The 12,726-nt window shown below is 47.6% G+C and overlaps 1 protein-coding gene across 3 annotated transcripts in view; it reads right to left on the bottom strand.

The window, feature by feature from the left end:
- The window catches only part of LOC105484899 (calcium/calmodulin dependent protein kinase IG), a 30,256-nt gene extending 18,005 nt beyond the window's left edge, over window positions 1–12,251 (bottom strand). Inside the window, exons 1-2 of one of the 3 annotated variants that reach the window (XM_011746986.2) lie at window positions 12,168–12,251; window positions 904–1,024 (exon numbers count right to left, since the gene is read on the bottom strand). In XM_011746986.2, coding sequence (XP_011745288.1) covers window positions 904–995 — 92 coding nt within the window. In that variant the 5' untranslated portion in view covers window positions 996–1,024; window positions 12,168–12,251. Of the gene's footprint in view, window positions 1–903; window positions 1,025–11,178; window positions 11,350–12,007; window positions 12,128–12,167 lie in introns of those variants that run through there. The other 2 variants (XM_011746987.3, XM_071079744.1) reach the window with 2 other exon arrangements.
- Window positions 12,252–12,726: the final 475 nt, after the last annotated feature.

The following is a 12,726-nucleotide window of genomic DNA, read 5'->3' as shown; positions in this document are numbered from 1 at the left end:
GGGTTCTGAGGGGATTGGGGGCCAGTGGCCTGGAGCTGCTGCCAGCCTGCGTCAGAGTCTGCAGCCTCCCAGGGGAGAGGCAGGACTAAGTGGAGAGTCAGCTCCAGACAAACTGTCTCTGGTCTGCCAGTCGTGTAATCATCTTCAAGGGGCAGGCTCAGACACCCTGCAGGCTGGCAGAGGTATGGACTACAGCACAGCTGAAACACTTAGATATGGAGGAGGGAGGATGGTGGTGCAGGGGGCTGATTCAGGTGTGTGTGACCCATGAGCTCCCTGGACCTGAAAAGCCCCTTATGTTCCAGTGAGAGCAGAAGATGAGGTTGTTCACTGATGGAGAAATGAAGATGCTGGGGGAGGAGGCTGGGAAAGTTCTAGGGTCACTGGCCCTCCAGAAGTGCTCTCCAACTCCCCTCTCCTGTGACAGAGGCAAGAACCCACAAGCTGTCACAGATCTGGAAGGAGGATAGGTCACTGCAGGTGGGTCGGAAGGAGGTAAGCCCTGGGGGAAAGGGACTGGTATTCCCTGAGGGCTCCAATTTTGTTTTGTTTTGTTTTGAGACAGAGTCTTGCTCTGTCATCAGGCTAGAGAGTGGTGGCACAATCTCCTTTCACTGCAATCTCCGCCTCCCAGGTTCAAGCAATTCTCCTGCCTCAGCCTCCCGAGTAGCTGGGACTATATCCGATGTATTAAATCATCTTTGGTATTACCCAAAGCACCTGCCACCCACTCCACCCACCATCCTCTAGGCCACAAAACTCTCCCTAAGTCCCTTAAAGAAATCAAAATGAAGTCACAGCAGCCTCAGTCCAGTTCATCAATTGCAGCCAGCAGAGAACAACTTTTCCAACCTCCCACTGCAGGCAGCCCAGCCCACCCGGCCTTATAGCCTCAGGACTTACGATCCCAGCACTTCCATAAAAATGAAGGTTTTCCGGATGTTGGTGGTCTGTTTCTTCCAGGAACTGCAGTCATCTTCTTCCTTTCGACCCATCGCCTCCAGAGTTGAAGCTTCTGAGGATGCTTTATTGGAACGGGGGGAAAAAGAGGAGAAAAAAAGTCTGGTCAGTTGCTTTGTCAAACAAGATTAAAAATAGGCTGCAATACTCACATCTTTCTGTAATTATCAGAAGGAAGGATTAGGAGCAAACCTGGATAACTGGCAAAAATAAAACTATCTCCACACTTGCTTATAAAAAGTACAAGGACAAAGTTATGGAATGCCTACTACATGGGTACTATGCTTGCTGCATGCTCACATCAGGGCAGTAGTGAGTACGTGTGTAGATAACCTGGGAATATCCACCTTGAGGGGATCTGAGCTGAGCTGAGGCATGTCCTGTGTTTTCCAAATGATAGTCATAATGTTTACTCAGACTACAGAGTCAGCCAGGCTTCCTCTCTTATGTCACAACTCTGCCACCTCCCTCAATTTTTCTCACTAGTACCTCTCTCCCACCTGTTATGGGTTAAATGAATGAGTATTGTGCTGTTTTTGTAACTCCTACAACATTTAGCACAGTGCTGGGCAAATAGTTATTCATGAAAATCTAAATTGAATCATTTCCTAAATTTATATCAGAGTTCTGGAGTTACCATACGTATTCAACAGTCAACTAATATTTATTTAGCACCTACCATATGCAAGGTGCCGATGTGTACTGATAACAACACAGATGCTGGCCCTGCCTTCATGAGGCTGCCAGTCTGAAGGAGATGGGCAATGGGCAAGTAAAGTCACACGTGTACAGTTACAAAGTGTGGGGAAAATCATGAAAGACAAAAACCTGGGTTTGTCATAGAGATAAACAGGGAGAGTCTTCTTTAGATAAAGGCTAGGGAAGGCCTCTTGAGCAGGCCATATTTAAGCTGAGACGCAAAATTTGGGAAGGAGCCAACCAAGCAAAAAGCATGTGAAAGAGCTTCTCTGCAAAGGAAATATAACAGCAAATCGCGAAGGGAGGAAAGAGCATGGTGTGCTCCAGAGCCTGAAGGGATGGCGTGGCTGGTGCAGAGTAAGCGCCGTATGGTCGGGGGTGGAGAATGGGCAGGGAGAGGCAGGCAGGGGCAGACCATAAAGGGCCTTGTAGACTCTGTTAAAGACCTTGGATTTTCTTCTAAGTGAGATGGGAAGACATGAAGTATTTTTAGCAGGGGAGTTAATTACACCATTGATGTTTTAAAGAGTTCTCTCTGGCTGATCTGTGAAGGGAGTGGAAGGGGCAAGAGTTGCTGCATGGAAAACAGGTAGGGGACAGAAGTCTAGGAGAGAGATGATGGTGGCTCGGGCCAGATGGGAGTGAAGGAGAGAATGATGAACCTGGGATGTATTCTGGGAGTCCAGTTATCTACAGTATTAGGCGATGTGTCATATGGTGGGGCAGACAGAGTCCAGGAGGACTCCCATGTTTCTGGCAGGAGCATCTGGGATTGGTTGGGGGTGCCCTGACTGAGCTCATGAATACTAGAGAGAAACACATTTTTGGGATGGGGTTAAATGGTTGGAGGGAATTTCTGTTCCTCTGGATATTCCACTCTGTCTACCTCCTCCAACAGCTGATGGCAGGGTACTGGGTGTCCAGGAGTGATGAGTGAGACACCATTTCTGCCAGCACCCTCTCCCTCACACTCTTTGAACCTGATGGAGAAATAGGAAAATATGTCTAATGACTGCCCCTCTTGGGCAATGACCTTCCTTCCCCACTTGAGAAAAACCACCTGTAGACTCTATGGGGTCTCCTATTAATAATAGCCTTTGAACAAAAAGAAAGTTTGTTTGTCTACAATTCAGCATTTAGTGAAGAGCATAGTTTTGGAGGCCAACCTGAGTTCAAATCCTACCTTTGCTAGTTACCAGGTAAATGGCCTTGCCTAAGGCAAGTTACTAACCTCTTTGAATCTATTTCCTCATCTGTAAAGTGGGGGCAAAAACCTTTATGATATGGTAAAGGTTAAATGAAATAGTGCATATAGAGACGTTGATACACGTGATAAACAGTGGTTTCTTTTTTTATTTTTATTTTTATTTTTCTGTTCTGCTACAATGATAAACAGTTGTAATGGAGATAATATTCTGGAGACAGTTATTGATGTATTTCATTCCTGGTAATCCACATCTGGAGGACTCATGGTAAAACAGGTTTCATGGAATAGAGGGAAACCTCTTCCACCATTAAAACACGATATGAGACTTAGAGCCCTGGGATAAGAAGAATATGATACAAGCGAGGCTCTTGGCAGAGAGGAAGAGGAGGTGGAAAGATGGCTACTTTTGGTTCAAGTAGACCCTGGAAAGGGGATGGGGAGGCAGATGGTATAGTTTTCCAAAGCACAGATCTTTGCTTTAGAGCATCTGTTCAGGAATGGGGAGACTGGTGACATGGATGGGGTGGCTTACCAGGACCCTGCTGGTGGGAGGCTTTAAGCCTAGGAGGAGGTCCACCTGCAACTGCATCTAACAGGGCAGTGAGGAATCATGGGGAGGCCTCGAGGGAGGAGGTGAGTTGAGACAGTGCCTCATGATGGGCAGAGACTCCAAAACCTCCCCAGGGCCAGCTCATGCCAGCTCATGAGAGCCAGCTGTGCACATCTCTGGTGTTAATGTTGGCAGCTAGAAAGTGACCACAGTAGGAGTACTGGAGTATTTTTTTTGAGACAGAGTCTTGCTCTATTGCCCAGGCTGGAGTACAGTGGTGTAATCATTCCTCACTGTAGCCTCCATCCCCTGGGCTGAAGTGATCTCATCTCAGCCACCCTAGTAGTTGGGACCTCAGTCACCCTAGTAGTTGGCATGCATCGCCACGCCTGACTAATTTTAATTTGTTTTCCAGACAGGGTCTTACTCTGTTGCCCAGGCTGGCCTCGAACTCCTGGGCTCAAGTGACCCTCCCATCTTGGCCTCCCAAAGTGCTGGGATTACAGGTGTGAGCCACCAATCCCAGCCTAATAGGAGTATTTACACCATGGACAGTGGCAACAGCTATAATCAGGGCTTCTCCCTGACTCCACTGGCCCCTGCCCCAAGACATGTCATTAAACATTTACCAGGTCATCATGGCTCATGGCCCTATGAGGGGACGTAGAGCAGGTCAGGGCCAGCTGGCTGGGGTTGGTGAGAAGAGATGGTGATGACCAGGACTTTTCAGGTAAGCAAACAGCTGGGATCAGGGCCTTTAGTAGAGTATGTCAGTATGATTCCCATGAACCAGTGTGACCAGTCATACTTCAGAGGTCGCTAGTCAGTTTCTGATGGGATCCGGAGGACTATGGAATCCAGGGTCCCTGATAAGTGTGAGAAGTCTGAGGCCCCCTTCTCCCATACGATAACAAGGTCAAGTAAATACCTTACAACATAAAATGCCACCTTGAAGTTGAGCAGGAAGAGGAAAGGCCATCTCAAGGCTGTGTTTTCCTGAAAGGCATAAGGTCAGCTAAAGGAGACTCTTGAAACCCAAAGGGAGATTTATATGCTATAATGGACAAATTGAAATTTAAAGTTCCCCATTTCCTTTTTTGTTGCCTGGTGGGGTGGGAGTTCATGAGAAAGATTTATAAGAAATAAGGAAGCTGCATTTTTTGGTGTACATTTTAATAGTGTGTCAACTTGCAACCTGGCTATTTATTATTAAAAAATGCATGTGAGAAACTCCTTCATGATTGACCTAGTTGTATATACATCTGGTAGCTTGTGTTTGGGTCTTCTGGCCCATTAGATGATCTGTTCCTCTTGGCAGGGTGGCAGCCCAAAGGGACCACAGCAGTTCAGGATGCAGGCACTGGCCAGAGGAGGTCTCACTGGCAGTGGTGGGCTGACACTTGACTTTGAGGGCACAGTACACAAGGTGGAGACAAATGGACCCTGACTGGTGGAGATCTCTTTGAGGAAGATGGAATATAAGAGTTGGGGAATGTCTTTAGCCAGATGCCTTTCTGTAGATCCTGAACCCCAAATCTAGCAGCTTCCACTTATCAGGGTGCTTGGCATCTAGAATGCATGAACTCTCACTCGCTTTACCAGGCTGCAAAAAGAAAAATGGGGTACTTTAAATTTGAGATTGTCCATTATTGCATGTTAATCTTATCAGGTTTAAAGAATCTCATTTAGCTGACCCAGTCTCCAGGGGGCATCACAAACACTTCTCGCTGTGTAGATACACTGCTGCTGGGAAGTCTTGAAAGTAGGGGATAAGGGCAAAGGTTTGAACATTTAACAAAGCAAAATCAACTGCCTGTGTGCCTCCCCCACCCTCTCTCTCTCCCCTCTCCACAGAACAACAGGGCTGTGGATGTTGCTTTTCCAGCCAATCAAGAGCTGCCTTCCAGCTCTGGGACCAAGAGCCAGGCGTCCATCACTTCCCCTTCCGGAGCTCCCATGGAATGACGGCCTGTTCTCCAGGAGGCTGTACCACCTCATTAGCAGATCTGTACTCACTGTTCCTTCTTTCTCTTCTCTCTTAAATAGCTTTAAAAACATAGTATTCTTAGCCGAAGCTAGGCTATAAGAAAACATCTTTCCCGCCCACTCCTCCTCCCATACACTGAATCCTAACCATTTAGTTCCGTCTTCAGTGCAATGTGGAAAACTCAAAGGCCCAGATCTGAAATCCCCATAGCTTTGGCTTTTCCTTCCCGCCCCTCTGTAACCAGAGCGATCGCCTCAAGACCCCCATGCCCTGTGTGGTGGAGGTCTGAACAGCGGGCTTTGAAAGGGGTGCCCACGTTTCTTCCATGGCTGCATCCTGCTTCTTTCTGCTGAAGTCCTCCCCCTCCTCTCTTGACTTCTGTAATCTAGGCCTTTTCAGAGGAAAAGAAAACAAATTCTAAGGAGCTTGAAGCTCCAGTATTGCTCTCATTTGTTTCCAAAGTACTCCCCGCCTCTCACTCTATTTCTGGCAACAATTTCCATTGGGTTTCAAAGCTCAGGAGCAGCCGCCACAGATTTCTCTGAGATTTAGGGCTGATTTCACGTCGATAGCTCAGGAGACTTGGAGAATGTTGGCTTCGTGGCTGGTTCAGGCGCCTTGCACCTCAGCACAGCAAGATTCTCAAGAATATTCTGCAAAAATGGCTCCTAGCAAAGGAAATGACTTTATTCATGGAACTATCTTTGAGTTGTGGAGGTAATACTCTTTCACGCAACATGCATTTATTAAGTACTTCCTGTATACCCTTTGGGCTATAAATAGACATTTCTATGATAGGAGTCTGGCCTTAAAAGTGCTTACAATCAGGTTATGAAGACCAAATGCAGATATATAAATAAGGAGCTAAGAATGCAGACCAGTCTGTTTAAAGGACTGGGACCATGTGTTACTCATCTTTGAAATCCTAGAACCTACTACTGTTCCTGGCACTCGCTAAAGGTCCAGCCCATGGTTGCTAAATGAGTGAATGAGAAAGAAAAGCTTGGGGGTGGGTTGATTGTGGAGCGCACTGTGGAGGAGTTAGACTTAAGATGAGTATGGAAGGTGGGTGGATGTATTCTTTATATTGCTTTAGAGAGGAGCCTATAGCAAGAAGACCTGAGCCCCGAGAAGGGACTGCAGCACGGCCTTCCTCTCTGTAGTCCTCACTGTGAGGTTCTGCCCATGGCACAGCAGCAGGAGAGGGTGAAATGGCCATAGAAGGCCAAATCTGCTTGGCTTCTTTGTTGTCATCATCATTTCAGGGACAGTAGTGCCTGGGATGGGACCTGTGTCCAGTTCTTGGTCAGAAGAACTTCCCTGGGACACTAGACAAGGCTCTTTCTGACCATTCTACCTAGAGTCTGTCTACCCACACCCAGAGTTACTCTCTCTTAGGTGAGCCAGTCCTTTCTTCTGTAATACATATGACAATCTCAAAGCACCCTGTTTATTTGTCAGAGGTTGATCTCCTCTGTAGAAAGTAACTCCACACAGACAAAGACCTTGGCTGTCTCGCTGCCTCCCTTGGGGCTACTGCAGTACCTGCCTCCTGGTTAGTGCTCAACTGTATTTTTTGGATGATCTTCCTGGCCTCTTGGGGGAAAATTCTGCAGCTGTGGAGGAGGTTACAGAGGGGAAAGTTCTTCCTAAAGGGCAGGCAGTACAGCCTTGGGGTGGACGCTGCCTCTGAGTGCAGCCCTTTCCATGCTCCTAGTGGCAGGCTGTGTGATGCCTGTTTATGAGATGCTGGTGAGAGATGCTTGGGCCATGAGCCCAACAGGCAGGTGCTCCTTCCATGGACCTTCTCTGTCCTTCCTCCTTTTCCAGCTTCATTTAGTAAAGGGAGCATCACTAGCCCCAGACAGAACTCTCAGGCAGATGAGGTTTGTTTGCAGTGGCCTCCTCACTGTGGTCATGTACCCTAAAACTGCCAGGTCACCTCATGACCCCACACTGGCCAGATTCTTTCTCTGGACTCTCACTTCTGCCCCACTCTCCACATGGCCTCACTATCCAAAGTTTCCTATTTGAGTTGCAGCCATTTAGGGACCTGCCCTGAGGTGCTTATTAAATTAATCAGCTGGGCTAATAGCTTAAAAGTGTTACACTCCTAATTAGGTGATCCAGAGTCTTAGGAGCATCACGTTAGAATTCAAAGGCTTTCCATCCAATCCAATCCAATCCACCCTACTCCACTCCATTCCAATCCAATCCACTCCAAACCATTACAATAGGTACAGTGTAGGAACAATCGTAGTGTTCCTAAACTGGGCATGGACTAACCATAGTAGATGGGGACAGGGAAGGAGAGCATCTTTGAGTAGCACCTCTGCAATCTTAAGCCCACAGATAATGGTTCTCAATTCTACCCATGGAAAGAGCCACCCTCCTTTTGCTAGTGCTGTCACTAGGGGCTTCTGAGCAAGGAGGCTTGAATCACTCTGGGGCATAGTGAGCAGGCTCAGGCCTTCTGGATCATGCCTGGCTCTTTCACTGACTTTAGAGGAATCAGTCTACCCTAAGACTGCTTTATAGTCTCTGCTTCCAGGATTTTCCATTCTTTGGGACCATGACTCAGAAGAGCCTATGGGCCTTGGGAGGGAGGTTATCAGTTGGATCATCTTCAATAAGAATGTGCTCTCTGCCTCCAGGCTGGGGCACACAGAATCATGGAAATCTGTCAGTACTTCGTGACAAAAGGGTAAAAGGCAAAAGTTGGGAAGTTTTCTTGCTGGGTCCCACAATTTTCTACACTCTGGCCCATATTGAACTTTATATCATCCACTGGGTTAAAAGAATACTGGAAAGAACCGAGGCTTGTTCCAGTCTTGGTTTGATATCCAGTAGCTGTGCAGCCCCAAGCAGATCACTATACATCCCTGAGTTTCCATCCTCCTCTTTGGTGAACAGATGAGATTGGACTAGATTAAAGTTCCCTGAAGTTTGCTTTTCATTATGTTAGTCCTGGGCGACTCTCCGTGAGCAGGGTAGATTTGCTACCTCCTCTGGCTCCCTTCTTGGAGATTCATAATCCACATTAGCTTATTAAAGGCTCTGAGGACCATTAAAGACACATGCTTAATGCTGTTTAATCCGGCATTTCCCAAATTTAGTAGACAGTGAAATTCTTTCCTTCTGTAACACTCATATTAGTGTGCAGGGGATCTAGGGTTTCTCAGAGCATCCTTTGGAAAATGTAGACTAGGCCATCTCTAATGCTTTGTAATTCTTCATATTTTGAAAGGATAGATGAAATTTCTAGCAGCCCTCTGCCATCAGTCACAGTTTTACCCTCCTTGTGGTGTCATAGGTGAACGGCTGGGCCTGTGTCAGAACTTATTTCTAGTTCATGGGTTGCAACCCAAGTGGCTCATTAGCTTGCCAAAGCCCAGGTTCTGGAGCCTAAAGGCTTCAGGAGTCTTCTGACTGGAGAGAAACTCCAAGGACCACCCACTCCATTTCCCAGCCCTTCTGCCACTGTCATTCTGCATTTCAAAGATCAACTCTGCATGCCAATTTCTGTTCACAAAATGACCCAGGGAGGTTTTTCCATTGTTGCCTGCAGTTTATTTAAGGCGCAAACCTACATCTAAGTTTAACAAAATCACTCTGACTGCAGTGACAAGCCATAATTTATGTGTTGCTTATGGTTTACTATGTGCTTCTTACAGAGGATGTGAAGACCATTCTCTAGGGCTTCATGTGGTAGCTGAGGGGTCAACACGCAGGGACCATTGCAAAGAGCAGGGTATGTTGCTTATTCTTAGTGTGCTGCTAAGCATATTGGGCCTCGGTTTCCTCATCTGCTGAGTATGAATAATGATCCCTGCTCTATTTCTCAGCATTTCTTTGGGGGGCTAATGCTTCAATGGGCACAAAAGCAGTTTGCAACCTCTAAAGTGCCATGCAGTGGGTCCACATTATAGGCACATGAATTAAACACTAAGCACTGGAGAAAGAAAGGGAAACCAATAAGGACTTAAACAGGGGTGAGCACAGGACAGGAGACAGGGATCTGCTGTTCCTTCAGCTGGTTCCAGCTCCCACATGCCTTTCACAGTGTGAGCATCTCATCTCACTGTGATTCTAAAGTGTTTAAAGATATATGATTTTTCATACATCATAGCCCTGAATGCAAGCCAACTACTTCATCTGGTACCCAACCAAGAAAGCAGGGAACTGTTGCAACAAGAGAGGAAATCATACTTTTGTTGGGATTTTTTCATGGGCGATATCAGGTCTCCACTGGGGCACTTTTCTAAGGAGTTTTCAAGGTTAACACTGACTGTGTGTCACACACCGCCTTCAAGCCTAATCCCATGCAAGAGGTGCCTCTTTTGTACAGGCTGAACGCTCATTACTATTGACCGTCACAGCCAGGCACTCTACTGCGGCTTCCAGAAGGGGAGAGGAAGGATATTTCCCCCACCAGGAATGGAGTGCAAAAGAAAGGACAGGCTGAATTCAGGACGAAGGGCTGTGTCAGGAAGCTCTGAGTTACCAGCCTTTCCTCCACAATCATGGATATTCCGTGCAGTCCCCTGCCTGCTTCAGCTTGCTTTCTTGCTGGCAGCCGCTCCCACTCAGCCCCAACCCCCTCGCCATTGACCGTGGCGGCGCGCCTGCAGTTGTAGCGCCAGGCACGCAGCCTGTTTGCAGACTCAGCCGCTCCCCTCATTCATGCTGCAGCTCATTCACTCGCTGGCGCTGGCAGGCTGTGGCTAGGCGCCGTCACTCGCGCGCATTCGTGTGGCAATTTATTTCTGGCCCTGTGTGCGTGTGTATCGGGGAGAGGGAGGGAGGGAGGTGCTCTCCTCTTAGAGGGGGATGCTTTTTCACTTCCAGGTAGAATCTCTCCTAGGTTTTATAGTATTCGCTGCCCTGGACCACGCACCTGGGTGGGGCACCGCGCTAGGCACTTTGCATGCATTATCTTGTTTAATGACTCATGTCCCCCTTTCAAGGTAACCGCATTTTACATCTCAGGTACTGATAAGTAGAAATGTTCAGAAAAATCCCCCACATCAAACTGATAGTGAATGATAGAACTGAACTGGATTCCAACGCTAGTCTTCTCGTCGCTGTACCACATAACCTGTTGCCTCTTTCCTGGTGGCGGTTGCTGGGATGTCACTCATCTCCACCTTCATCCTCATGATGCTGTAATGCAATCCTAACGTCTGACTGATTCCCCTGGGAACACATGGCTCGGACAATCTGGAAAGGACTGAATCCTTAAAGCACTCAGATTTCTCAGCACAGAGGCTGGGGGCAGCATATCTATTGCCCCAAGCCTCTCATGGCTCCAGCTCAAACCATTTCTCACTCTAACCTCAAGCTTCTTTCCCAAAGAGTACTTTCTGAAGAGGACTCTTAATAAGCAGCCACACAAACACGCACACGCACACACCAGAGCAATCTGCAGCATCATGGAAAGGTCACTGAATTTATCAATAGATCTGGGTTCAAATGCCACCACCATCACCAGCTTTACAACCCCTTTAACCTCTGAGCCTCAGTGGTCTCATCTATATTAAGGGGGAAATAATACATGCCACATCATCTGATGGGATCGTCCTAAAGAAGATTAATTATAAACACATTCTAAACTGTAAAATGTGGTCCGCATACCAGGTATTACTAAGCACTCTGTGTTACAGCCTGTTTCAGAGGTGGGTCTCATCTTTGGTTCTGGTTAAGCTTGGGTCAGCAGGAATGACAGGGGCCTTGTTCTGTCTTCAGCTTATGATCTGGAAAAGATCATCTTCTTACCTAAGGCGGAATCTGCTTGACTCTCTTGACCCTTCTCAGAGATTTTCCTCATGATCAATTTATCTCACTCCAGAGCAAGAGGCTGGCCAGCCAAGCACTGCAGCCAGACCAGCGTGAGCCCTGGCAGCCACCTCCGGGAGCCTCAGGGTTAATGTTTGTACGTCAAAGTTACGTGGAGAGAAGGGGCCACGGTGTGGATGGGGGTGATGGTGTTGGTGAATCCAGACCTCCTTTCAAGATCTTCACCTGAGAGGTAAACTAGGGAAGTTTAAAAACAGAAGGGAGGTAGACACGCCCCTGGGGAAGGTGAAGGAGCTGTCTTGTGACTGACAGCGATAGCTCGACTGTGTTCTGCATCTTAACGCGGCCGGGGATAGGGAGCCTGAAGCCTGTCCACAGACCTCTCCAGGAGGGACTGAGGCTGATTCTTCTTCCTTAGGTTTGCAGAGCCACAGGCTGTTTACAAATCATTTTGTCATTGGTTCTGCTAATCCTCCCAATAACCCAAAGAGGTAGGCAGAGAGGGCATACCTTATTTGATGGATGGGGTCAGAGAGGTTAAGAGATGAAGGTTGAATAGGAGGGAGGGGTGCAAGAGAGCTGGAGGTCCTGACACCCCAGCAGATGGATGGGGTCCCTCCAGGCATAGAGCCTGGAGGCTTGTCCCTAGAATGCAGACATTGCAGGAGGGGCACATAAAGATATTTTTCTCCCTTTTCCCTGCCCAGAAGTGCAAAAGGTTTCCATGCAAGCCAGCCCAGGAATGATGGACAGATGGCTCCACCCGGACCCCCATTCAGACTTATTTTCCAAGACACCTATAACTTACCCTTGATGCCAAAAGAGTCAGGGAAGCCTGGAACTGGGGCTGAAATAAATGCCCAAGTTGCTTACAAAGTGGCTCTTCAAATCCACTCGCTAGGTGCTGCACGCTTCCCACTAAGCAAGGAGACCCCCTAAAGCCAAGAAAAGAAGCAGGGTCATCTTACCCACGGACTCGGCAAGAATCCTGCTTGGGCTCCCACTCCAGCTCCTACAGGTCTGTGAGGATTAGCTGCTCCAGTGCTTTAACAATAAACCCAATTAAAGGGGAGGAATGCAGGAGTTTTCTTTCCCAGGACCGTAACCATGCAGCCTTAAAGGGGAGTAAAAGTAGCTAGGGTGGCTTGCATCTCTCTTTCCTTTCCTCAGCTCTGCTCTCCCTCCCTCCCACCGAGCAATAATGAGTCTTATCCAGAAAAATGCTTGTGCATTTTTGCCTGGTGTGTGTGTGTGTGCAATTGTGTTTGCATTCATGTGTGTGATGAAAAGATAGAAAGGAAGAATGAAAAGCAAACATATCGAATTATAGGTTCCCATTATCCTGAATGGGTGATGACAGAAAAAATCAGATAAGCTTTCTAGGATTGTCTGCCTCAGTTTCCCTTTTAACCACTCAGGTGCTGGCGTATGTTGCCTAAAAACCTCTCCCTGAAAAACAGAACATCTACACTGGCTGACATGTAGGGACTGAAGACATCTCAGTGTCCACCTTGCTTGTTATCTCTT

The sequence above is a fragment of the Macaca nemestrina genome, chromosome 1, assembly GCF_043159975.1.
Source record: "Macaca nemestrina isolate mMacNem1 chromosome 1, mMacNem.hap1, whole genome shotgun sequence".
Classification (NCBI taxonomy): Eukaryota; Metazoa; Chordata; class Mammalia; order Primates; family Cercopithecidae; genus Macaca; species Macaca nemestrina.
The sequence above is the reverse complement of the archived record's forward strand: the minus strand, read 5'-3'. Positions and strand labels throughout refer to the sequence as shown.